General features: G+C 40.8%; 2 protein-coding genes across 2 annotated transcripts in view; one reads left to right on the forward strand and one right to left on the reverse strand.

Moving 5' to 3' along the window:
- Window positions 1–27,112, reverse strand: part of LOC134655802 (sodium/calcium exchanger 3) — a 292,912-nt gene that overhangs the window by 27,859 nt on the left and 237,941 nt on the right. The gene's annotated exons all lie outside the window — the stretch shown is intronic.
- Window positions 1–27,112, forward strand: part of LOC134655835 (eIF-2-alpha kinase GCN2) — a 54,393-nt gene that overhangs the window by 23,942 nt on the left and 3,339 nt on the right. Inside the window, exons 12-25 of the mRNA XM_063511326.1 lie at window positions 1,076–1,210; window positions 3,316–3,554; window positions 4,127–4,264; window positions 4,985–5,028; window positions 5,682–5,914; window positions 8,061–8,316; window positions 9,340–9,491; window positions 10,427–10,560; window positions 11,551–11,730; window positions 18,517–18,740; window positions 24,758–24,891; window positions 25,455–25,617; window positions 26,367–26,581; window positions 26,688–26,773. Of these exons, the coding sequence (XP_063367396.1) occupies window positions 1,076–1,210; window positions 3,316–3,554; window positions 4,127–4,264; window positions 4,985–5,028; window positions 5,682–5,914; window positions 8,061–8,316; window positions 9,340–9,491; window positions 10,427–10,560; window positions 11,551–11,730; window positions 18,517–18,740; window positions 24,758–24,891; window positions 25,455–25,617; window positions 26,367–26,581; window positions 26,688–26,773 (2,333 nt within the window). The remainder of the gene's footprint in view (window positions 1–1,075; window positions 1,211–3,315; window positions 3,555–4,126; window positions 4,265–4,984; window positions 5,029–5,681; window positions 5,915–8,060; window positions 8,317–9,339; window positions 9,492–10,426; window positions 10,561–11,550; window positions 11,731–18,516; window positions 18,741–24,757; window positions 24,892–25,454; window positions 25,618–26,366; window positions 26,582–26,687; window positions 26,774–27,112) is intronic.

The raw sequence follows: 27,112 nt of genomic DNA on the forward strand, positions 1-27,112 counted from the left end.
CACCTACACTGGTTTTTTGAGCGTTGGACTTGCCCGCGCTCAGGTGCCAATTAGAATAAATTAAGACCCTTTTTTTCCAGGTAAGTAGCACGTGCGGTTTTACTTAACAATAGACAAAGGATTAGCCGTCGGGGCCTATTAAAAATCAAATCGACAAACTATACACCTGACCATCTAGCATGAGTTGCGTTCTCGTGCGCGAGTCAATACTTGAAGTCGCGCTAGATGTATGGTGTCGCGCGTGATAACGCATCATGCTAGCAGGTCTGGTCTAGTTTTAAAGACGAGTCTCGTTTTTTTTAAGACTCTGCTAAGGCCTTGCTCACAACACCAACCTATAAAATTAGAAAGTTTCATGAGAGAGCTCATTAGAGGGGTATTCCATCTGTCCAATATGTATAGCGTTTCACATTTTGCTTCAATGAGAGAGTGTGAGACGCAATGACATTGGACCAAGAAATTGGACAGGTGGAATACCACCCTAAGTCAATAATTACTAGACAGAGCCATAGAGAAAAAAATACATAGAGTGCTCACTCCATACATCAGTTTTAGTACCAAAAAGACTATTAGCATGTAGCATCGAGAAGCGGAACTATCAGTACTGCTACTTGACAATAGATGTAGCACCGACCGGAAAGTCTTATGCTGTTGAGATAAGACTTTCCGGTCGGTGCTACATCTATTGTCAAGTAGCAGTACTGATAGTTCCGCTACTGGATGCTAGATGTAGACACTGAAATTAATAGTCTGAACTGATGTATGGAGTGAGCACTCTATGTATTTTTTTCTCTATGACAGAGCTAAGCATCCACCATCGCGAGCACGGACTTCTGGACGAACGGTGTACAATGTGCATTCCATATTCCGATGACGGTTCAGTGGGAATCTTATAACTTGTGTCGCCAAAATTGTTTTTTATTTTTAAAATTATAATTATTGTTTATTTTTGCGTGTTGCCTGATAATTAATGATATTTTTGATTGACACACAGCAAAGCAAGTATCCGTAACTATAAGATTTTATTTCATAATAACGGTATTTATTTACTAATTTCATTCCATTTCCTTTATAGAAAACGACCAGGCCTTAGCTTAGAAGGCGTGGTGGCGAAATTGGGACAAGAGGTGAAGGTGGAATGGTCCATGTCAGAAGGTATCGTGCAGAAATGCGAAGATAGCGAGGATGAAGACCCTTGGTTCAATGGCAGGTTGGTAAATAGTTATTTGTACAACAAGAGATCAAAGTTTGATATTTCTTCGAGTGCTTATTTTGAGTCCCGTGCAAGCGAAAGATTCTATACTAATTTAGAATCTTGAGCGTAGTAAGGGACTCAAAAGCTCACGAGATGTAAATAACTTTGATCTCGTGTAGTTCACAAAACTTTTCACCTCAGCAGTGAGAACATATTAGAGAACCCGAAAAATGTATTCCTTCTTCATCACTTACCTCTATTCACTCATGTTTTCTTAAGATATACCAACAATTAAATTTTCAGCTCAGCAGCTCGACCAAGGGTACTTTTCTACTTAAAAACAGTGAGCAAAATCTTATTTTGCTCACTGAGTGAGCAAAATCGCATTTTGCTCATTTTGTCTCACTCAGTGAGCAAAATGCGATTTTGCTCACTGTTTTTAAGTAGCAAAGTACCCTTGTTCGAGCTGCTGAGGTGAAAAAGTATCTTATGCTTTTAAACGAGCAATTCTTGTATATTATTGTTAATATAAATTACATAGTAAGGCACTATTGTATTATGGTTAACCTGTAACTTGGAGGATACAATTAAACGGAGTAGCCATTACAGGCTTACCCCTCTGTCGAAAATAGGCGGCCGACGGTCATACACAATGTATGGTCTGACGTTTATCTGACATGGCTATTTTTACGTTACGCATACATTTGACGTTCCCCTCCCCCGCAAAAATCGGCAGACTGTTTTGTACAGAAAATTACAGACATGGCGTCTCCATTTGATTATATCCTTCAAGGCCTGTAAGGATAGTTGCTAAGTGACAATAAATAAAATAAAAAATAAAATAAAATATATATTTCGGGATCTCGGAAACGGCTCTAACGATTTCGATGAAATTTGCGGGGCGTTCGGGGGCGAAAAACCGATCTAGCTAGGTCTTATCTCTGACAAAACGCGCAATTTTGAGTTTTTATATATGTTTCCTGAGCAAAGCTCGGTCTCCCAGATATTGGAGTTGATTTGTATAAGTTTCTAAAGGGTCGGCAACGCGCGTGTAGACGTCCATAGACTGCTTTCCATAGGGCGGACAGTATGCTTACTTGCCCCCAACGTGGCATAAAAGAACCACAGATGGACTAATTAGCTACTGATAGTGATAACTAAGAAGGTTTATTCAATTCGACTTTTAATTTTTTTTTGTTTCTTTGCGCCACCTATATTATAATCTTATTGTCTCCGATACCCAAAGGTTTTCTGGAAGAGATCGCTCTTAAGCGACAAGACTGCCTGATGTTACCTCTATTGTCTTTGTTTATTTTTTGTTTGTTACTGTACATTTATTGTAAACTACGAGTTTGGTGAGGTGTGCAATAAAGAGTATAGGGATGATGACACATGTTGAATTTTATAACAAAATCTAGTAAAATTGATAGCAAACGAGCAATTTATCACAATAATGTGGATATTAAAATAAAATATTGAAAAATTACAAAAATACAGGACCTGAAAGTTTCAAAATTTAAGTTTTTTTTAACTTCCAAAAACGATAAAAGTAAGGGTACTATTCGATTCCTTACATTTCATCCAAAAAAATATTGTATAGCAACTATATACATAAACGCAATATTTCACCGACAAAAACGCAATTTTCTTGTTTTGTCCATACTACTCCATACTACAAGATGGGCTCCCAGAGACCTTGACGTCACGGTCCCTTGCCGTTTTGTATAGGGCGTTTCGCGAGTGAAGTGCGACTGTCGGCCTTTGACTACAATTTCTGACTTTTGTGTTACTTTAATGCAATGGGTCCCATATAGACATTTGATCCTAAACATAAACCCGATCGATTGATACCATAAATGAAAATTAGTCATGTAGCCTATTGTATTGTTTATGAACCTTCGCTGTGGGAATCTTTGGGAAACCTAATTATTTTCAATGTAGAGCCACTTAACCACTCTCTGCATATGCTATACGGTATTTTCTTTTACCCGAAAAGAAAATACTTACGGTATAACATTTTTTTTGTATACCCGGATAGGGTAGCCGTTGTGACTAAATATTATGTATCATTTTAACATTTTGTTTTACACGGTATTATAAACAAATTCTTATTCTTACAGTCCCGAATCCGAATCCAGTGACGACATAGAATTCGAGGACCTATCCAACAAGTCGGAAACGATCCCGTCCGAAAATATTCCGTCAGACGCGCCAACCCGCCCGCCCTCTGAGAGGCTCAAGCAACTCCTTTACATACAGATGGAGTTCTGCGAGAAAAATACGCTGCGACACGCTATAGATAATGGTCTGTTTAAGGAGCGTTATAGGGCTTGGAGGCTTTTTAGGGAGATCGTTGAGGGTAAGTGGAAATCATTTATTGGCAAAAAAAAAATTTGGTAGGTACAGTCAGTAGCAGAAGTTGCTAAGCGGGTGAGGTGTTCAAAATGAATGAACGACTTTATTGTTAAAACAATAAGAGCGTGTGAAGGTAATTTTGAACACCTCGCCCGCTTAGCAACTTTTTCTGCTGACTGTACAAGCTTTTATCTCTTACTGTACTTTTCTACAGGCAACTAATACTCATCGAGACAATTGTAAAAATCCCAAACACAATTAGGTTGCGTTGTTTTATCACAGAGTTCCTATTGCCACCTACTGTCTCTATCATCAGATCAGCTCGATGGTACGATTTGTCACGTACAATGATAGATACATTGCAAGTTAAGAAAACGCTTGTAAAATTCACTGTCTTAGGTCTGATTGTCAAAAGTTGACGTTTGACAATTCAGTGACAGCAAAACATATGGCGCAGTACAGCGCCATCTGTTCTGGATGTCAAACTAAGAGGAACGTTTTTTCTTAGACATTACCTCTCTTTTTACAATCAATTATCTTTGTTATTAGTTTAAAACCTAGTAATTATTGTTTCAGGGTTGGCCCACGTCCATCAGAGAGGAATGATCCACAGAGACTTGAAGCCGGTGAATATTTTCTTGGATTCCAACGACCATGTCAAAATTGGAGACTTCGGTTTGGCCACCAAAGCTTTTAGTGGAATGCCAGTTGATGGTAAGATTAAGAATATGTAATACTAGCTTTTGCCCGCGACTTCGTCTGCGTGGAGTTAGTAATTTGGGTAGCTTATTTTTATCCAATCTGCTTTTTATCGATTCCCCTTACACACTTCCACCCCCTCGGGCGGTGACCCTTAAAGGGTGATTTCTGGGATAAAAACTAGCCTATGTCATTCCCCGGGACTCAAACTATCGCTATGCAAAATATAAACAAAATCGGAGGAGGTAACAGACAGACAGACATACACATAGTCGTACAGTCATCGTACAGTATGGATTTATGTACTTAAATAATTAATAATAATAATTTGAGCTTATATACATCCCACTGCTGGGCACAGGCCTCCTCTCATGCGCGAGAGGGCTTGGGCTATAGTCCCCACGCTAGCCCAATGCGGATTGGGGACTTCACATACACCTTTGAATTTCTTCGCATGTTTTCCTTCACCGAAAAGCTAGTGGTAGACATCAAATGATATTTCGTACATAAGTTCCGAAAAACTCATTGGTACGAGCCAGGATTTGAACCCGCGATCTCCGGATTGAAAGTCGGACGTCATATCCACTCGGCCACCACCGTTTTTTTTTGGCCACCATCACTTAAGGGCTTAAGGTTCAAATTTATTCAATTTTTCCCGCCAGTTATCAACTTCTTCCCGCCGTGTAGGTACGGATATTTTGTACCGTAGCTGATTTTCCTTATTGTTATTTTCAGAAAGAAGTAAACAGGAAGAAATTAGCGGCTCCCTTACTGGTCAGGTATGTTTTAGGTAATAACCGTGTTTTCTATTACGCTTAAGTACACTTCTTTGCTGAAAATTTGTACGGAACCCTCGGTGCGCGAGTTAAACGAACAAGCACTTGACCGGTTTATTAATTTACTCTACAACAAGAGAATGTGACATAATTTATCTATAAGAAACATTCAGAGTTTCAGCACCCATATGCTACTTTGTCTGAGTATATGATTATGTTTGTTGTCAAACTTTTGAAGTGAAAACTTCTTTAGTAGCGCTGTGCACTTTTTGTGATGGAGAAAAAATGTTAAACTCGTAACATGTGTCACGTGACCGTAAGACGCACACGTGACCTGATCGAAAAACTTACTTCAATGTCATTGAGTTTTTCTTTATTGATTTGAATGCCATCTAGTGAGTTTCGCTCTATCTGGTATTAATATAACTAGAGTACTAACAGTGATGTGTTTAGGGGTTTCAAGTATTTTTGCAATAGTCATTGAGTTTTCACTTCTGCCGGCACTCCCGGAGTGCAACCCGTTGTTTTTTTTATTAATTTATTCTACAACAAGAGAATTTGATGTATCTATAAGAAACATTCAGAGTTACAGCGTCCATATGCTACTTTTTGTGCTTACTATGACTATGTTTGTTGTTAAACTTTTTCATTCACAGATCGGCACAGCCCTATACGTGGCCCCAGAACTCCTACAGTCAGCCAGCAAAGTGATATACAACCAGAAAGTGGACATTTACTCGTTGGGTATAATTCTCTTCGAAATGTTTCACCCGCCGCTAAGTACGGGCATGGAACGTATGGTGGTGTTGACTAATTTGAGGACGAAGGATATCATCATGCCGGAAGAATTCGAGTGCGAGGATAATGACAAGCAGATTATTGTTATAAGGTACGTTTTTAAGGCACTAAACAAGCCATCAATGTGTAACAATATTTTTTTCACCTCAGCAGCTCGAACAAGGGTACTTTGCTACTTAAAAACAGTGAGCAAAATCGCATTTTGCTCACTGAGTGAGCAAAATCGCTTTTGCTCATTTTGTCTCACAAAGCAAAGCAAAGTACCCTTGTTCGAGCTGCTGAGGTGAAAACTTAATTGTTGATATATCTTAAGAAAACATGAGTGAATATAGGTAAGTGATGAAGAAGGAATACATTTTCGGGTTCTCTAATATGTTCTCACTGCTGAGGTGAAAAGTTTTGTGAACTACACGAGATCAAAGTTATTTACATCTCGTGCGCTTTTGAGTCCCTTACTACGCTCAAGATTCTAAATTAGATTCACTCGCTACGCTCGTGAATCTAGTATAGAATCTTTCGCTTGCACGGGACTCAAAATAAGCACTCGAAGAAATATCAAACTTTGATCTCTTGTTGCACAAATAACTATTAAGCCTCATTAGGTATTTGATTGTGTTGACTCGGTCTGAAGGCATAGTCTAATAAAACATGGTCTTCTCTTCCCAGAGTGACACAAGCCTACGTCACAATAACATTGCCACTTTATATAGCGCTATTGCATATTATTATATAGCGCTGTCGCATGATGACGTAGGCTTGTGTCAGTCACGTGGTCGAAAGAGAGTACCAGGCGGAGTATATTATTATACCATGATCTGAAGGTTAGTTTGTTGCGGAAAGGATTAACAGAGGGCGTAACTTAGCTCGCTATCTGCTTTTTCTTCAATAAAAGGTTTCCTTTTCTTAATATACAGAAATTAAAACCTAATTAAATGTTTTACAACTGTTATTCTTTCCTTTTTTGAAAATGATTATTATCTTTTTTTATTGAAACGGGTTTTGGAAGCTGTATCTACGTCGTACGCGCAACATAACGCAGCGGTAGTATCTGTGGTTTGATCTGTCAGCTGTCATTTGCATTTCGGATGAGATGTTGTAGTAAGACGAATCCGTTTTCTTTATAGGCCTGTGTGCCACATTGTTTTTAATCGCGGGGTACATTACTACATAGACAGGGAAATAGATAATTGCTGACCGAGAGTGATATAAAGTGCCTATAAGTTCGTTTTTTTAGCATTAGAAATAAGGTAAACAATCTTGATGTTTTTTAATTGAAAAACACATTTTAAAAATAAGTTACGGTAAATATGTAACAATTATGAATCTAATACAATCTTTTTCTCAAAAATGGACGGCAAAGTCGACGTTGCCGGTTAAAAAATAGGTCGCGAAGTGCGTAGTTTATGGTCATTCAAAAAATTAAAAAGTTAAAAACATTGCAGTCTCGATTTCGGGACTGCAATGTCGCATACAAATTCCATTATTTAACGAGTTCCAAACTTTTTAAAACTTCAAATGGCCATATCAAATGAAGGCATAGGTCCCTTAAACAGCCAAACAGATGATCAGTACTTATTATTATAAAGCCTATAACAGACTATCGCACCGCACCGCGACCTTGGAGCGTCGCACCCATAAGTGAGAGCGAGAAAGAGATATCTGTTTCTGTTACAGGCTTAATGTTGGTACCGCGACTATTTAGGTGTCTCAAATAGTTTGGCGTATTTTCAGCAGAAAAATACACTTCTTTTTTTTTTAAAGGCGGCAAGCTAATTTTTTTAATGGTTGTACTTTTTTCTGTGAAAATTAATGGAAAATTAGAACGTTGCTTCTGTAAGTTCTGTAAAATATTTCTATTTCTTGCACCATTTTTGAGAAAAGCACTATATATGACTCGGCTGGAAGGCTACTTGCTGGCTTCGGATTCAATTAAACGGACTCCCAAGGTCGTCCGTTTAAAACGAATCCTCAGCCTGCAAGTAGCTACTTCCGAACCTCGACAATAATGTACTATTATAGTCTTCTGCTTTCATAACTAATAGTTATTAATTTTTAAAAAGTGTTTTTCAAAGACATGTCAAAATCGCTTACCTTCTTTCAAGTTCTTTCTAATGCTAAAAAAAACGAACTATAGTGAAACGAAGCCATTTTATGAACACGGTATTTCTTATCCTGACTAAAGCATACTCAATAAGTTTTTCTAAAGACCTGCCTCTTACCGACTAATTTCCTTAAAGATGGCTACTAAACCACGACGCAAGCGTTCGACCAACCTGCGCCGAGCTATTATCTAGTTCGCACGTACCCCGCCCAGTAGCCGAAGGTGCCTTATCAGGGCTACTGTCACATACGCTTAGTTCGCGAGGGTCACGTGGTTACCAGAGGCTAATCGGTGCGTGCCTACAGCAGGCGCCTTCGACCGCAGAAGATATCACTTACCATAATGGGATGAGGCGAGTCCAGTTAAGATGGCTGACAGATCGAGTTGCCGAGGTAAGTACATATGTATAGAGAGGCACTATACATATCAGGAATGTTGCGAACATCCACATCCGCATCCGCAACCGCGGAACTTCCGCATTATTTTCAACATCCGCATCCGCATAAAATCGATGCGAAGCTTATGCGGATGCGGATGTCGAACAAGTCGGTACAGGAACGTCTTAGCAGTGGCGTAAGTGCTAGGTAATTTCGTCATTACCTATAATGAAATTGTCTAGATCCAGAAAAGTCGGCCAAGTTACTGTTTATTAAATATAAAGCACTATAAAGTATTATTCTTGCTCAAATACTAAACGTTTCGTTTTTTTTTAATAAAAAAAATACTAAAAATGTAATATTTGACGTTTTTAAGTACCTAATCTTGACATCCGCATCCGCATCCGCATCCGCGGATGTGAGCCTTTAAATATCCGCATCCGCGGATGTCAAAAAATCTACATCCGCAACATCCCTGATACATATCAATAGTCCTGTATCGGGATGAAACTGAAGGCGTTATTTTGAATTTGACAATCTCATCACCATAATATTTTTTTATCTGCTTTTTATGTTTCTGTTTGCTTCATTATATAATGTTTATTTTGATTTTCCTTGCCTTGCCTAGTTCTTGTAGTTGATTAGTTTTGAGTTTAATTTTTTTAATTTTATTACAGTTGGTGTCATAGTAGACACAAAAATTGTAGTACCTATACTTAGTACTGACTGTAATGAAGCATGCATTTTGTTAATTTAGCTGATAGTAGTGAATTCTTTAGCGCCTAATGTAATCAATAAAAAACTGGCAAACTAGGAAAAGTGCCATCCTGCGAGACAGGCATAGTCTAGTGCAGGTGTCACGGACAATTTATATATCTTGCAACAACTTTAGCAGTGTTTAACTATAGAATAAGTTTACGAAACCTTGTTTAATAATCATAAGTTTCACTGTCAATATTTATTGTTTAATGTTTTAATGTTTATTAGGGCATAAACGGTACATGTTGTGAAATAAAACCATAACTCTAACATTACCAGGTATTCAGAAGTCACGGCGCGGTCGAATTCTCCCCGCCTCTCCTGACCCCCCGGGTTAAGGCGTGGGACGCTTACCCCAACGCGGTCAAAGTCATGACCGCTTCTGGAACCGTCTGTCATCTGCCGCATGACTTGAGGCTGCCTTTTGCTAGGTAATGTATCAATGTGACCGTTATTTGTCTAAGTATTCAGAAGTCACGGCGCGGTCGAGTTCTCCCCGCCTCTCCTGACCCCCCGAGTTAAGGCGTGGGACGCTTACCCCAACGCGGTCAAAGTCATGAGCGCTTCTGGAACCGTATGTCATCTGCCGCATGACTTGAGGCTGCCTTTTGCTAGGTAATGTATCAATTGGACCATTATTTGACTAAGTATTCCGATGTCACGGGGCGGTCGAGTTCTCCTCGCCTCTCCTGACCCCCCGGGTTAAGGCGTGGGACGCTTACCCCAACGCGGTCAAAGTCATGACCGCTTCTGGAACCGTCTGTCATCTGCCGCATGACTTGAGGCTGCCTTTTGCTAGGTAATGTATCAATGTGACCGTTATTTGTCTAAGTATTCAGAAGTCACGGCGCGGTCGAGTTCTCTCCGCCTCTCCTGACCCCCCGAGTTAAGGCGTGGGACGCTTACCCCAACGCGGTCAAAGTCATGACCGCTTCTGTAAGTAAGTAAGTAAGTAAGTAAGTAAGTAATCATTTATTGTCAGATTGTGCATGTCAGTTTACAGATATTACAATATTATTAGATTGGTGAGTGTCACAATCAACCGGTTTACGGTATACAACCGTATACCGTAAGTATTCCGATGTCACGGGGCGGTCGAGTTCTCCCCGCCTCTCCCTAACCCTCGGGTTAAGGCTCGGGACGCTTACCCCAACGCGGTCAAAGTCATGACCGCTTCTGGAACCGTCTGTCATCTGCCGCATGACTTGAGGCTGCCCTTTGCTCGGTAAGTTTATATTTTATTGAAATATCTCCTCGCCTATCAGTACGGCTAGATCCACCCCCCCTCCCCCCTCGATATGAGCGTCAGGAACCAATTAGTACCTACTTGTTAATATAGTGACTAAATATTCTGTGTTATTTCCAGACACGTGGCATACTCCGGTTCGAAGTACATGCGTCGTTACGTTATTGATCGGGTGTTCAGGGAAAAACACGTACCAGGTTTTCATCCGAGAGAGATTATTGAGTGCGCGTTTGACATATTCAACCCTAAGTCAGGTGAGGAAGGTTTAATTTTGTAAATTCTGGTCATTAGCAACAGTGGTAAAACATCCTCAACAACAGCTTTATAAGTTTTCTACTACCCTGGAAATTAAGGCGAGAGCACATCGGTTGCGTACAGTCAACAGCAGAAGATGCTAAGCGGGTGAGGTGTTCAAAATGATCTTGACGTGACTTTAATCTTCACTACATAGTATGAAACAAAGTCGCTTCCCGATGTCTGTTCCTATGTATGCTTAGATCTTTAAAACTAAACAACGGATTTTGATGCGGTTTTTTAAATAGATAGACTGATTCAAGGGGAAGGTTTATGTATAATTGGTTAACCCGTGCGAAGCCGCCGGGTCGCTAGTAAGAGAATAAGGGTGAAGGTAATTTTGAACACCTCGCCCGCTTAGCAATTTCTGCTGCTGACTGTACACGTGCATTACATTTTCTGGTATTTTATTTGTGCATGGTGTGAAATAATTTCTTTTTCACCACACCAGCTCGGCTTACTTTGCACTTCAAAAACTGATAGCAAAGTTGCATTTTATTCACATGTGAGGCAAAGTAATCAAATGCTAATTGTGAGTTGTTTGCTGCTAGAATTGACTTTTAAATGATGATTTTCGATGATACATATTTAATAACATTCATTTGGATTTGATTTGGTTTGATTTTATTTGATATATTACATTTAATATTTGCTTCGGGTTGGTGTAGTGAAAAATTTTGTGTTTCACTCGGGGACAATTTTTGTTTAACCCTCGTGCTTTGAAACCCTCGAAAATTAAACCAAATCAAATCCAAATGAATGTTTGTTTGTATTTATCATTCAATCATCTATTAAAAGTCATATCTACCAGCAAACTTAAGAAGACAACTCAAAATTTGCATTTGATTACTTTGCCTCGCATGTGAAAAAAAGAAATTTTGTTGTTACTTTTCGAACAATCGAGAGAGCCTTTACCAGTTGGTGTGGTGAAAATAACTATTATCTTTCAGACACTCTCTGGCCAGATGCCGAGTTGCTAGTAGTCGCAAGTCGGGCGGCGTCTGAAAGTGGCCTGAAAGTGACCATACATCTCAACCATACAGAACTGCTAAAGGCTCTACTAATGTCCTGTGGGGTTCCATTGGATAAACATGCTGACATATACCCTATACTTGTTGATGTCACCTTTGGTAAGTTCAAGTAATATCTATAGGAAAGCGGCTTGAAAGTGACCATACACCTGAACCATACAGAACTGCTGAAGGCTTTACTAATGTCCTGTGGGGTTCCATTGGATAAACATGCTGACATATACCCTATACTTGTTGATGTTACCTTTGGTAAGTTCAAGTAATATCTATAGGGAAGTGGCTTGAAAGTGACCAAACACCTGAACCATACAGAACTGCTGAAGGCTCTACTAATGTCCTGTGGGGTGCCATTGGATAAACATGCTGACATATACCCTATACTAGTTGATGTTACCTTTGGTAAGTTCAAGTAATATCTATAGGAAAGTGGCCTGAAAGTGACCATACATCTGAACCATACAGAACTGCTGAAGGCTTTACTAATGTCCTGTGGAGTACCATTGGATAAACACGCTGACATATACCCTATACTTGTTGATGTCACCTTTGGTAAGTTCAAGTAATATCTATAGGAAAGTGGCCTTAAAATGACCATACACCTGAACCATACAGAGCTGCTGAAGGCTCTACTAATGTCCTGTGGGGTGCCATTTGATAAACATGCTGATATTTACCCTATACTTGTTGATGTTACCTTTGGCCAATTATAAGTGCCCAACATGTCAAACCATCAACAGACAGAGTGGAAAGACTGATCGCATTCGCGCTTCGTCCGCAAATAAAGGAAAAACTCAGCCCCGTGCCCAAAATGAAAGTAATACCTTAGCTCAGACAAAACTAAATAATCAAAAGTCCCCCATACGACATGCGGAATTAACAGAACCTGAACAATGCAGTATTAACCAAGAGAACTCAAAGAAGATTACTACTTCACTAAACCATTGTTCCTTAAATTTATCAAATATCTCGAAATCATATAGCGACGCCCTTAAATCTTCATTCTGTAGCGTCAACAGTTTTGAGGCCTTAAATTCTACTCCCAACGAAACGACGACTGAAGACATTGCCTCACTTAGCCTTCCAAATCTGGAATCTCAAAGCTCCACTGTCGAGGAACTTAAAACTAGGATCACACAGCTAGAAGAACACCTTCAAAGTGCCGATGCAGAGGTACAAAAGCTTCTAAATGAGAATTACGAGCTTCAGGACGCGCTACGTGATACACGGAAAAAATGCGACTTTTATCGAAATTTATTACAATGTCAAGCGGAAAAATCGCCCATTAAGACCCCCACCAATAAAACTAAGAAGCGCGATAAGGGACCGATTTTAAGCAAAGAGTCATCGTCAGATTCTACAGGAACAACCTCACCTTTGTCTAGGAAGACGACAGTCAATAGATTAACAACTACCGCGATAGAGCCAGCGTCTGCGCAAGTCACAACTAATCAAATCATAGAAGTGGAAAACGAGATCGATACAAACTCAACTAAACCAGTTTCTACCACACAGGCCACTCCAACTCCAGACTTGTCAAAAATATCCTTGCAAAACAACGAGAGTCAAGCAATGAAATCTAATAACATGCACCAGGATTATACCAAGAATAAAATCTGCATTGTGAGCGCGAATAATACAAATCAAGTGCTCCTTACTGCACAACGTCACCTGGCTGCGTTTTATCTGTGTCATTTTCTATACCCACGTGTAGGAATAAAGCATTTGTTAAAGGACTTACCGAGTAAGGTCAAAGGCCTTACAAAGCGTGACCATTGCATTATATTAATTGGGGAGGAAGACTTTAAAGAATCACAGAATTATTCGAAGCTAGTTACTGTTGTAAGAAACGGTGTCCAAACCATTGAACATACAAATATCATTATTTGCGTCCCAACCTTCTACTGTGGACATGACGCAAACTTGTTTAACGGAAGAGTGGAAGCTTTTAATAGATTACTATACCTTGACAATGTAAAGCATGAATATGCCTACATTCTAGATAGTAACAGAAATCTGGTTTATGACTATACAATGTTTTATAGGAAGTCTGGCCACATAAACAAGTCTGGTATAGAACAAATCTTCCAGGATTTAAAGTCATTCTTAGACGTCTTAACCTTCCTCAATATGGACACAAATAACACATTGTATCAGTCAAAATCAGTAGACCCTGACGTAGAATCCGTAAAGAACAAATCAAGTAGCTCTACCGTTAATAGAATCACAAACTACTTTAAGCCTAAGAGGAAAAGTGGAGATGGCCGGCTTTTTCGTGAATAATACTAGAGATATATTAATTTTGCACCAAAATATAGCGGGAATAATTAACAAAAAAGATATTTTTGAACTCACACTAGACATTCTATGTAAACAGATAGGGGAAATCGACATTATATGCCTAAGTGAAACATTTATTAAACTTGGATCAGAATCAAACTAGAAAATTAATGATTATAGGGTAGCAGCTTTCTATTCACGTCCCAATCAAAAAAGAGGGGGAACCTGTATTCTGGTTCGCTCTGATATACATTACATTCCCCTAGATGTTAATGAGTTTTCTCAGGATTATGATTTTGAATGCTGTGGTATTGAAATTCCATTTGTAAACCTTTTAGTAATATGTATTTATAGAACACCATCATCTAACGTATATATATTCTTTGAGGCTCTTAACAATCTCTTAAAAAGAGTCTGCCGAGGGAAAAATAAAAATATCATTTTGTGCGGTGACTGGAATATTGATATGATTAAATGTAACACTCAAAGTAGAGAGTTGAAAAGTATTCTAAGTAACTACAACATAATTAATTACATTACAAAACCAACGAGAAAGACATCATGCATTGACATAATAGCTAGCAATATTCAGAAGGGAATACCGGGTATACACACACTTGGCTTATCTGACCATGATACTGGTCAAACGTTATCGTGTAGTCTTAGCATAAAAAACAACTTTTATAAAAAACCTTTAGTGTGGTATGAAAAGAAAAGAGACTACAGTGATGAAAACATTCAGAAATTTATAAACGCTATTGCTTCGCTTTCGTTCTCCGAGGTCTATGAAAACAATACCACAAATGCGGCCTTCAATGCGTTTCACGACTTATTCATGTTATTCTATAACCTCTGCTTCCCATTTGTCCGAATCAAGCATGTAAGTAAACCCACTGGGAACGCGTGGATAACAAAAGGACTTAAAAAATGTTGCATTAAAAAAAGAATTTTATATTGCAAGTATCAATATTCCAATTCTAATAAAAAAGAAAATCTTAGCCGCTACAAACAATACTGCAAAATTCTTAAAAAATGTATGAATGCAGCACAACAAGCAATTAACCTCAAAAAAATTCGAAATGCCAAAAACGTGTGCAAGACTTCATGGAGCATTATAAAAAAAACTTGTAGCTCCGCCGCAGAACCTTTTGAAATAAAAGAAATTACTACAACAATATTACATACAACAACCCCTTAGAAATTGCAAAACAATTTAACCAATACCTAATAAAATTAACAAACAACAGTATTAAACACACTTGTAACGTAACATCCTTAATTGATCAAAACAGGCATACTATATTTTTCTTACCTGATGATCACTATGAGATTTTTAAAGCTATAAGGAACCTTAAAAATACCCAGTCTACGGGCTACGACGGCATCAATGCAAAACTCCTGAAATTAACTGCGAATATTATATCATTACCATTATATCATATTATAAATTTGTCATACGCAGAAGGGGTATTTCCGGATAGGCTCAAGATTTCTGTAGTGAAACCGCTATTTAAAAAGGGCGATAAATGTGACATGGCAAACTATCGTCCTATCACTTTAATCCCTGTCCTATCCAAAGTTTTTGAACGATTAGTATTTAGGAAAATAATCGACTTTCTAGCCAAGCATAATTTAATAACCCCTCAGCAATACGGTTTCCAAAAGAATAAATCAACAACACATGCCTGTTTCGAGCTAATACGAAACGTTACTTTAGGTTTAAATGACAAAGCAGCTGTAGTAGCACTTATGCTGGATATGAGTAAGGCGTTTGACTTCGTGTGCCATGAGTCCTTACTTGCAAAATTATATAAATTCGGCATAAGGGGACAAGCATATCTGTGGTTGGAAAGCTACCTCAATGGACGGCAACAATGTGTTGAAGTTACGAAAATGGTGAATAATCACAAGGAGTCATATAATTCACCCTATGTGGTAAATAAATGCGGCGTGCCACAGGGCAGCATACTGGGGCCGATATTGTTTCTATTATATATTAACGATTTACCTAGAGCCACACATAATGATACGATACTCTTCGCAGATGATACAACTATCATAATTAAAGAGACGAATGGTGGTTCTCTATGTCATAATATTGCACAGACGCTAACAAATATTACTAAATGGTTAGATGATAATAATCTTAATGTAAATCTAAAAAAAACACAGCTAATCCAATTTCAAACTTATAAAAGTAAATCATTTGATGTAACTACCGACTTTAATAGCGTGCAACTTAAGGAAACTGATGCTGCAGTTTTCTTAGGTATACATATTGATAAATACTGCAATTGGAAAGCTCATATCAACTACTTATGTAATAAGCTAGATCGTTTTGTTTATGTTTTGTATCGTTTGCGTTCTATTGTCTCTGAAGCGGCAGCAACCGCAGCCTTTCACGGCTATGTATCATCACAAATTCGATACGGGTTAATAATATGGGGCAACTCTACCGAGGCCGATAGAGTTTTCAAAGCGCAAAAAAGATGTGTGAGATCATTATGCGGGGCCCACTACTTAGATAGCTGCAAGCCATTATTTAAAAGAAAAAAAATTCTGCCTTTACCATCCTTGTACGTGTTCGAAATGTGTAAATTTGTTAAAAATAATATAGGTTTGTTTAAAAAAAAGGGCAACGATAAACGGCACAAATACGACCTAGAGATACCGACGCATCAAAGGCTTAAGCTGTTCCAAAATAACTGCTATTGTACGGCTGTAAATTTGTATAATTCTATTCCTGTTGCTATAAGGACACTAGAAGGAAAGGCTTTTCGGAAAAATTTGTATAGTTTACTATTGGAACATTGTTTTTATAACTTAAATGATATAATACAACATTTTAAAATTAATAATTTTAGATAGGATTTAGTTAAGTAGGAATTTGATATTGATACACATTAACATTTGTTTTTTTCCGTAAATTTTCTTTTATTGGAAATTTAATTTATACATAATACTATGAATGCTGAAATTTCAGCCGGACATGTGAATAACTGTACAGTTTACTGTCGAAAAATTGATAATGACATTAATGATTTAAATTTAATACAACTATTTATAATTAACAATATTGAGATAATTTAGTTCAGTAATTTGACATTGGTACACATTGTCATTTTTTTTCTCTTCAACATGATTCTATACTGCTTATTTAATATTTGTAATTTAATTTTGTAATAAATATTTGAATGCTGAAATTCCAGCCAGACATGTAAAGAACTGAATTTGTATATATTGACATCTTATGTATAACTCGTGTTTTATCAAATAAACGATTATCTTATCTTATCTTATCTTATCTTGGTGAGTCCATTATCAGCAATATCGTCATTAATTAAGGCTAGGATAGGGCCCTAAATATGACTATTAGTTTAGCCATAAAAGCTAACTATAGAAAACTGCTTGAAGAGAGAAAAAACAAGGTGAATTAAAAATAATGCAACAATCTAAGACTGGGTGTATTTCCAGCTACGCTTAGCTTTAATTTCGAAAGTTTAAAGTGGTAATTTTTTATGAATTTTGCCTAGTCTTAAATGTCAGTTTTGAATGTAACCAAAATGTACAAAAATCTACATTCAACCTTTCAAGAGTTGCTTGCTAACCAAACCTGACCTGTTCGTGTTTTATAAGACAATCTTACATAAGTCAACTTAGTCTCCCAGTAAGCTCAAATAGGCATCTGTTGTGGGTACCTACTCGACGAGATATGGAGGATACACGGAAAGAACATGTCTAATCACTTTAGTAACATTTTGAGTAGGTACTCGCTTTTTTTTAAAGTTTGGAACAATGTCAAAATGTATGTTAATTCCGTGACTAGACATAATAAAAAGTTGTGTTAAATATATTATACGGTGGTAAAAAAAGTAATAGTTCATTAAATGCTCTACATTTTGAGGTGAAAAATCTCATTTTCCGATAAAAAGTGACTAGACATGTTATCTGAATCATTCTGGGTGTCATTCTGAATCCCTAACAACGTTTGTCCTAAAGTCACTTGCCCTAACTGGTTTGTCCTAATGGGCACATGTCCTAACGATCAATTGTCATAACGATTATTTTCCATAATGTAAGGTTCTGAAAAATGGTTAGGTTTTAGAACTTGCTGCCACAAAAGTGGGTTAGGTTAGGGTTAGAACTGCGATCCTCGCAAAATAAAAAATATGCTTAAATAACATTAGGATAAGCAATCAATAATTAGGGAAACCAAAATTAGGGTTTTTAGTGTTAAGACAACTGATCATTATGACAAACAATATTAGGGAATGCAAAGATAGGAGAAAAGACTTTAGGGATTCAGATATAGATCCGTTCTTTCCGTGTACCCTTCATATACTTATAATAGATCTGCAGCTTCGTAGGCTAACTGTCTACGATTATATAGGCTAGGGGGCCGTTAACTATTATCATTGTCTATCCATATTAGGATGCCCTCCTCCAATTGAGGGGGGATTTAAATCTACTCGAGGCAGTAGGGTTGGAGCCGGTGTAGCTTTATTTGACGTTCATAAGCGCATTGTAATATGCCCACTTGAATAAACTATCTTTTATCTTGACTAAACAGTTCAAAATGGCGGCCGCTGACAATTACTTTTCTTCCAGGTCGCATAACCAGCTTACAGCTCCAAACCCACCTCACATCCCTCTGCATCACGAATCGCGACGTCTCGAACCTCCTCGGCCTCATGGAGGCAGACATCGCGGTGTACGAAGTGAAGGAGCTGGTCACACGCTTCGTGAAGCAAGCCAAGTGGGCGAAGTTGGTGGCCCAGGCCGTGGCCGAGTTGGAGGCGGTCTATAGGAACGCTAAGGCGCTAGGGTGCGAGGTAAGTTTGTTTTCGAGGGTCTTTATGAGAAAAAACATCAGTGGGCATGCACTAGTGGTATCTCTGTCACTCTGTATGCGCGAAGCGCATATAGCATGAGATCCCAAGCAATAGTGCTATCTCTATCAGTGTTAGACATTAGAGCTTGCGCACTAGCGCTATCTCTGTCACGTGGTCTAAAACCTCCTCGGGCTGATGGAGGCGGACATCGCGGTGTACGAAGTGAAGGAGCTGGTCACACGCTTCGTGAAGCAAGCCAAGTGGGCGAAGTTGGTGGCCCAGGCCGTGGCCGAGTTGGAGGCGGTCTATAGGAACGCTAAGGCGCTAGGGTGCGAGGTAAGTTTGTTTCCGAGGGTCTTTATAAGAAAATACATCAGTGGGCATGCACTAGTGCTATCTCTGTCGCTCTGTATGCGCGAAGCGCATATAGCATGAGATCCCAAGCAATAGTGCTATCTCTATCAGTGTTAGACATTAGAGCTTGCGCACTAGCGCTATCTCAGTCATGTGGTCTAAAACCTCCTCGGGCTGATGGAGGCGGACATCGCGGTGTACGAAGTGAAGGAGCTGGTCACACGCTTCGTGAAGCAAGCCAAGTGGGCGAAGTTGGTGGCCCAGGCCGTGGCCGAGTTGGAGGCGGTCTATAGGAACGCTAAGGCGCTAGGGTGCGAGGTAAGTTCGCCATCTTTGAATCCAATACCGACACAGTTCTTTGAATCCTCACGGATAAAATGTCTCGCTTGTTTACGCTATAAGTCGCTATCTCTATCAGTCTTTACTAGATATCAGAGCTTGCGCACTAGCGCTATCTCAGTCACGTGGTCTAAAACCTCCTCGGGCTGATGGAGGCGGACATCGCGGTGTACGAAGTGAAGGAGCTGGTCACACGCTTCGTGAAGCAAGCCAAGTGGGCGAAGTTGGTGGCCCAGGCCGTGGCCGAGTTGGAGGCGGTCTATAGGAACGCTAAGGCGCTAGGGTGCGAGGTAAGTTTGTTTTCGAGGGTCTTTATAAGGAAATACATTAGTAGCCATGCAGTAGTGCTATCTTTGTCAGTCTGTATGCGCGAAGCGCATATAGCATGAGATCCCAAGCAATAGTGCTATCTCTATCAGTGTTAGACATTAGAGCTTGCGCACTAGCGCTATCTCTGTCACGTGGTCTAAAACCTCCTCGGGCTGATGGAGGCGGACATCGCGGTGTACGAAGTGAAGGAGCTGGTCACACGCTTCGTGAAGCAAGCCAAGTGGGCGAAGTTGGTGGCCCAGGCCGTGGCCGAGTTGGAGGCGGTCTATAGGAACGCTAAGGCGCTAGGGTGCGAGGTAAGTTTGTTTCCGAGGGTCTTTATAAGAAAATACGTTAGTAGCCATGCAGTAGAGCTATCTTTGTCACTCTGTATGCGCGAAGCGCATATAGCATGAGATCCCAAGCAATAGTGCTATCTCTATCAGTGTTAGACATTAGAGCTTGCGCACTAGCGCTATCTCTGTCACGTGGTCTAAAACTTCCTCGGGCTGATGGAGGCGGACATCGCGGTGTACGAAGTGCAGGAGCTGGTCACACGCTTCGTGAAGCAAGCCAAGTGGGCGAAGTTGGTGGCCCAGGCCGTGGCCGAGTTGGAGGCGGTCTATAGGAACGCTAAGGCGCTAGGGTGCGAGGTAAGTTTGTTTCCGAGGGTCTTTATGAGAAAATACATCGGTGGGCATGCACTAGTGGTATCTCTGTCGCTCTGTATGCGCGAAGCACATATAGCATGAGATCCCAAGCAATAGTGCTATCTCTATCAGTGTTAGACATTAGAGCTTGCGCACTAGCGCTATCTCTGTCACGTGGCCTAAAACCTACTCGGGCTGATGGAGGCGGACATCGCGGTGTACGAAGTGAAGGAGCTGGTCACACGCTTCGTGAAGCAAGCCAAGTGGGCGAAGTTGGTGGCCCAGGCCGTGGCCGAGTTGGAGGCGGTCTATAGGAACGCTAAGGCGCTAGGGTGCGAGGTAAGTTTGTTTCCGAGGGTCTTTATAAGGAAATACATTAGTAGCCATGCAGTAGTGCTATCTTTGTCAGTCTGTATGCGCGAAGCGCATATAGCATGAGATCCCAAGCAATAGTGCTATCTCTATCAGTGTTAGACATTAGAGCTTGCGCACTAGCGCTATCTCTGTCACGTGGTCTAAAACCTCCTCGGGCTGATGGAGGCGGACATCGCGGTATACGAAGTGAAGGAGCTGGTCACACGCTTCGTGAAGCAAGCCAAGTGGGCGAAGTTGGTGGCCCAGGCCGTGGCCGAGTTGGAGGCGGTCTATAGGAACGCTAAGGCGCTAGGGTGCGAGGTAAGTTTGTTTCCGAGGGTCTTTATAAGAAAATACGTTAGTAGCCATGCAGTAGAGCTATCTTTGTCACTCTGTTTCGCGCATATAGCATGAGATCCCAAGCAATAGTGCTATCTCTATCAGTGTTAGACATTAGAGCTTGCGCACTAGCGCTATCTCTGTCACGTGGTCTAAAACTTCCTCGGGCTGATGGAGGCGGACATCGCGGTGTACGAAGTGAAGGAGCTGGTCACACGCTTCGTGAAGCAAGCCAAGTGGGCGAAGTTGGTGGCCCAGGCCGTGGCCGAGTTGGAGGCGGTCTATAGGAACGCTAAGGCGCTAGGGTGCGAGGTAAGTTTGTTTCCGAGGGTCTTTATAAGAAAATACGTTAGTAGCCATGCAGTAGAGCTATCTTTGTCACTCAGTATGCGCGAAGCGCATATAGCATGAGATCCCAAGCAATAGTGCTATCTCTATCAGTCTTAACTAGACGTTAGAGCTTGCGCACTAGCGCTATCTCAGTCATGTGGCCTAAAACCTACTCGGGCTAATGGAGGCGGACATCGCGGTGTACGAAGTGAAGGAGCTGGTCACACGCTTCGTGAAGCAAGCCAAGTGGGCGAAGTTGGTGGCCCAGGCCGTGGCCGAGTTGGAGGCGGTCTATAGGAACGCTAAGGCGCTAGGGTGCGAGGTAAGTTTGTTTCCGAGGGTTTTTATAAGAAAATACGTTAGTAGCCATGCAGTAGAGCTATCTTTGTCACTCAGTATGCGCGAAGCGCATATAGCATGAGATCCCAAGCAATAGTGCTATCTCTATCAGTCTTAACTAGACGTTAGAGCTTGCGCACTAGCGCTATCTCAGTCATGTGGCCTAAAACCTACTCGGGCTAATGGAGGCGGACATCGCGGTGTACGAAGTGAAGGAGCTGGTCACACGCTTCGTGAAGCAAGCCAAGTGGGCGAAGTTGGTGGCCCAGGCCGTGGCCGAGTTGGAGGCGGTCTATAGGAACGCTAAGGCGCTAGGGTGCGAGGTAAGTTTGTTTCCGAGGGTTTTTATAAGAAAATACGTTAGTAGCCATGCAGTAGAGCTATCTTTGTCACTCAGTATGCGCGAAGCGCATATAGCATGAGATCCCAAGCAATAGTGCTATCTCTATCAGTCTTAACTAGACGTTAGAGCTTGCGCACTAGCGCTATCTCAGTCATGTGGCCTAAAACCTACTCGGGCTAATGGAGGCGGACATCGCGGTGTACGAAGTGAAGGAGCTGGTCACACGCTTCGTGAAGCAAGCCAAGTGGGCGAAGTTGGTGGCCCAGGCCGTGGCCGAGTTGGAGGCGGTCTATAGGAACGCTAAGGCGCTAGGGTGCGAGGTAAGTTTGTTTCCGAGGGTCTTTATGAGAAAATACATCAGTGGGCATGCACTAGTGCTATCTCTGTCACGTGGTCTAAAACCTCCTCGGGCTGATGGAGGCGGACATCGCGGTGTACGAAGTGAAGGAGCTGGTCACACGCTTCGTCAAGCAAGCCAAGTGGGCGAAGTTGGTGGCCCAGGCCGTGGCCGAGTTGGAGGCGGTCTATAGGAACGCTAAGGCGCTAGGGTGCGAGGTAAGTTTGTTTCCGAGGGTCTTTATGAGAAAATACATCAGTGGGCATGCACTAGTGCTATCTCTGTCACGTGGTCTAAAACCTCCTCGGGCTGATGGAGGCGGACATCGCGGTGTACGAAGTGAAGGAGCTGGTCACACGCTTCGTGAAGCAAGCCAAGTGGGCGAAGTTGGTGGCCCAGGCCGTGGCCGAGTTGGAGGCGGTCTATAGGAACGCTAAGGCGCTAGGGTGCGAGGTAAGTTTGTTTCCGAGGGTTTTTATAAGAAAATACGTTAGTAGCCATGCAGTAGAGCTATCTTTGTCACTCTGTATGCGCGAAGCGCATATAGCATGAGATCCCAAGCAATAGTGCTATCTCTATCAGTCTTAACTAGACGTTAGAGCTTGCGCACTAGCGCTATCTCCGTCATGTGGCCTAAAACCTATTCGGGCTGACGGAGGCGGACATCGCGGTGTACGAAGTGAAGGAGCTGGTCACACGCTTCGTGAAGCAAGCCAAGTGGGCGAAGTTGGTGGCCCAGGCCGTGGCCGAGTTGGAGGCGGTCTATAGGAACGCTAAGGCGCTAGGGTGCGAGGTAAGTTTGTTTCCGAGGGTCTTTGTAAGAAAAAACATTAGTAGCCATGCAGTAGTGCTATCTCTGTCAGTAGCATGATATCCCAAGCAATAGTGCTATCTCTATCAGTCTTTACTAGATATCAGAGCTTGCGCACTAGCGCTATCTCTGTCACGTGGTCTAAAACCTCCTCGGGCTGATGGAGGCGGACATCGCGGTGTACGAAGTGAAGGAGCTGGTCACACGCTTCGTGAAGCAAGCCAAGTGGGCGAAGTTGGTGGCCCAGGCCGTGGCCGAGTTGGAGGCGGTCTATAGGAACGCTAAGGCGCTAGGGTGTGAGGTAAGTTCGCCATGTTTGAATCCAATACCGACACAGTTTGAATCCTCAAGGATAAGATGTCGCTCTTGTTTACGCTATAACTATCATAGTGTCTATATTTATCTACCGTGCGATATTAAAATTATTTTATCACTTATCACTTCCATGAATAAAGTCATGTCATTGTCATAAATTCATCATATCATCATATGCCTTTCAGTTGCATAACTATAAGTACCTATTACATATAATATGTCATACAAAACAGCATCCGCAGAAGAACAAATGATAAATTGCTATAAAATATTGTGTAGGTACTTATTCTGCAAAGTCTGTGCAGAGTTACCTTTGACAGATTCTATACCCGTCACAGTCTACCTATAAAACAACACAGTTATTCAACGAAGCCGTCTAGACAGGGCAATCGTGCGGGGTGCGAGGGGCGAGGGGTGGATCGCGCGCACCCGACCTGCATACATCGCCACTGTTAGTAGCTCGGTATTACTTGCAGGGCAAATACAAATCTTTATTAATAACACCAAAGTCACAGGTCAAATAGTCTCAATAATAGGTACAATAGTACTTAAACCAAATATCTCAATGTCAGAGTAATATTTCATATAGATCTGATTCATATTAATTATTCAACTATTATAAGTACAACGTATGAGTATCTTAATAACCTATGTTACCTATGTATACGGTAGTTTGAAAAACTCCTCGACGTCATACAAAGATAAGGTTAGTATTAGCCACTTTCGCAGTTTATATTTAAATATGTATATCGGTTGTCATTTTACTTTGTCATTAAACAAGCGCTGGTGGCCTAGCGGTAAGAGCGTGCGACTTGCAATCCGGAGGTCGCGGGTACGAACCCCGGCTCGTACCAATGAGTTTTTCGGAACTTATGTACGAAATATCATTTGATATTTACCAGTCGCTTTTCGGTGAAGGAAAACATCGTGAGGAAACCGGACTAATCCCAATACGGGCCTAGTTTACCCTCTGGGTAAGGTCAGATGGCAGTCGCTTTCGTAAAAACTAGTGCCCACGCCAATTACTGGGATTAGTTGCCAAGCGGACCCCAGGCTCCCATGAGCCGTGGCAAAAATTCCGGGACAAACGCGAGGACGATGGTTGTCATTTTACTTTGGTCAGTTGTGTAAAAGTCTGTGACGTCGGTCCACTGTTACTTTTTACACCCGTGTTGTGATTTGGCAATTTGTTTACAGTGCCCTATAACGGTAGCGCCATTCCTGGCGTACAACGCGACGCAGCACAGCGGTGTGTTCTGGCAGATGTCCATCGCGCGCGACGAGCGACACACGAAACGCAGAGCTGGGGACTTAATCGCGGCAGGTGGAAGGTGTGTACCATCGCCCACTTTGTAAACCTTATTACAAAAGGCATAAGGTCCACCGATGAGCAGTTAAGAGTGGTTTATTTGGCTGAATGGAAAACTATCATTGCCAAGTTGGCGTTAACAGAAAAAATTAAAATGTAAAACCGGCGCCCGCTATTTTCACTTAAAATGTAGTTGTATCAAAATAATTAACTTAAATTGCAACTGTAAGTGTTTTTGTGTGAAATGACTGACTGAATGACTTAATGTGATTTAATTTTGTAATGTAAATCAACGCGGAACGTAGTTTATAGTGCTGATTAATATATAATATACAAATCATTCCAGTTCAAGCGAAAATTCGTCACTGTAAGTGTAATTCTCAGTGAGGATAACCAATATTAGTTTTATTGTGACTTTTTTCGCAAATGTATTAAAAAAGTCGTTCATGAACGTGTGAAAGTGTTATTATTTACTTGTCCCGTGTCTTTTATTCGCCTACGGCTCATAAAAGACATTTCGGGACTCTTATGTAATAACACACTTTCCACACTTGCATTGAAATGTACTATTATATTGTCTGACAGATACGACGCCTTAGTAGAAGAGTTCCGCAAGATAGCCCGTACGAAAGAAATCGACAGTGCCAAGCAAAAAAGCTCTTGCGTCGGATTTTCCATGTCTTTAGAGAGAATGGCTACGATAGTCAAGAAAATGGAGTCGGATACGCCGCATGCTGTACCGAGCGAGGTAATTTGAACCTTATTGTGTGTTGTGAAAGTGCTTTATTGATAAATCTCTTACTGTACCTTGCCTATATTTTGTGGCCTGGTAATCACAGCTCATGAGAACAGAGTTCTCACTCCATACATGTAAAGAACTATTTATAATAGGGAATATTACGCGAAACTCTGCGTAGGGGGCGCCACTTCCACAATCCGTCACAATCTAAGGGTTTACCGCAAACGAGAGAGTCAAATTTTGTTATCTAACCTCTCTATCACTTGCATATTCGAGCGATAAAGAGGCAGATAGCTGAGTTTCTACTTTTGCGTTTCCCGGTAGGCCCTTCGTAAACAAACCGCCTTGATGTATCAATGTCATGTTTTATTGTCTGTGAAAACTTGTCAAAAAACAGTTTAAGGCACAGTATGTATAAGTTACTATATGGTTTACGATGGGTGTTAGTTCTGCACTCTAGCGGCAGAACATTGCAGTAATACCCCCTATTAGATTTAGGCTTAATAAGTACATATTTACATATATGACACTTCCCATACAATCTATTATTAATAAGTTACCTAATTCAATTAACTCACCTTTATAGACGGGTCTAACGCGAAATTTATTCAATTACAATTATTTACCGACGTTTCGACACAGGTTTCACTGGTCATGGTCGTGGCTAACTGATAACTAATTCAATTGCTCTTTATCAATCAATCAATCAATCAATCAATTCAATTCAATTGTTCTTTTATTCAACTTTTTTCTTCTAGCCAACTCTCATCTGCGTAAACGTCCACGGCAAGGCCGGCAATGGCCGCGACGGCCTCGCGGCCTCGCAACGGGCCAACCTAGCCCGAGACCTGTGGGCCTCCGGCCTCAGTTGCTGCCCCTGCCCAAGTACTGTGGACCGAGAAAACAGCGGCGCTGGTATAGTACTGGAGTATGAAGATTCTGGGGTTAAAGCCGCCTGGTACAGTGGAGACAGGTAAGAAAGGACTTTATTTTGAAGCGTTAAAGTTCATATTAGCTTGACATTTGATATTTATTCAAAGTTAAAACAACATATATTTTACAATGTACTTTATTACCAGGGTTTTAGAGTTCAAAGTGCCGTACATCGACGCGGTGGATTTCGTCAAACAGAAGTTGAATCCGGAAACAATGAGGACGCCTGAAAGTAAGTTATTTTATTTATACAGTCAACTTTATAAATATGTACCTACCTATTTTTTCGCCTTATTGCAATGGAGGTGAAGAAATGTATTTCTGAACTCGATTGTACCTATTTACGGATAGCTAAAAAGTTCGAAAAGTTCTAGAAAAAATAATAATCGAAAATTTTGAAGATTTTCCAATATTAAAATGTTTTTTTTTTTTTTGTATTAGTTATTAGCATTGTTTAACCTTATAAAACTTAAAATAATCTTATAAATAAACACATTAAAAACATCAAGTTTTTTAAACTACCTACATATTTATGTTACAAGATGTATTATTTCTGTTCTTAGTTTAATTT

The sequence above is a fragment of the Cydia amplana genome, chromosome 17 (assembly GCF_948474715.1).
Source record: "Cydia amplana chromosome 17, ilCydAmpl1.1, whole genome shotgun sequence".
Lineage (NCBI taxonomy): Eukaryota > Metazoa > Arthropoda > Insecta > Lepidoptera > Tortricidae > Cydia > Cydia amplana.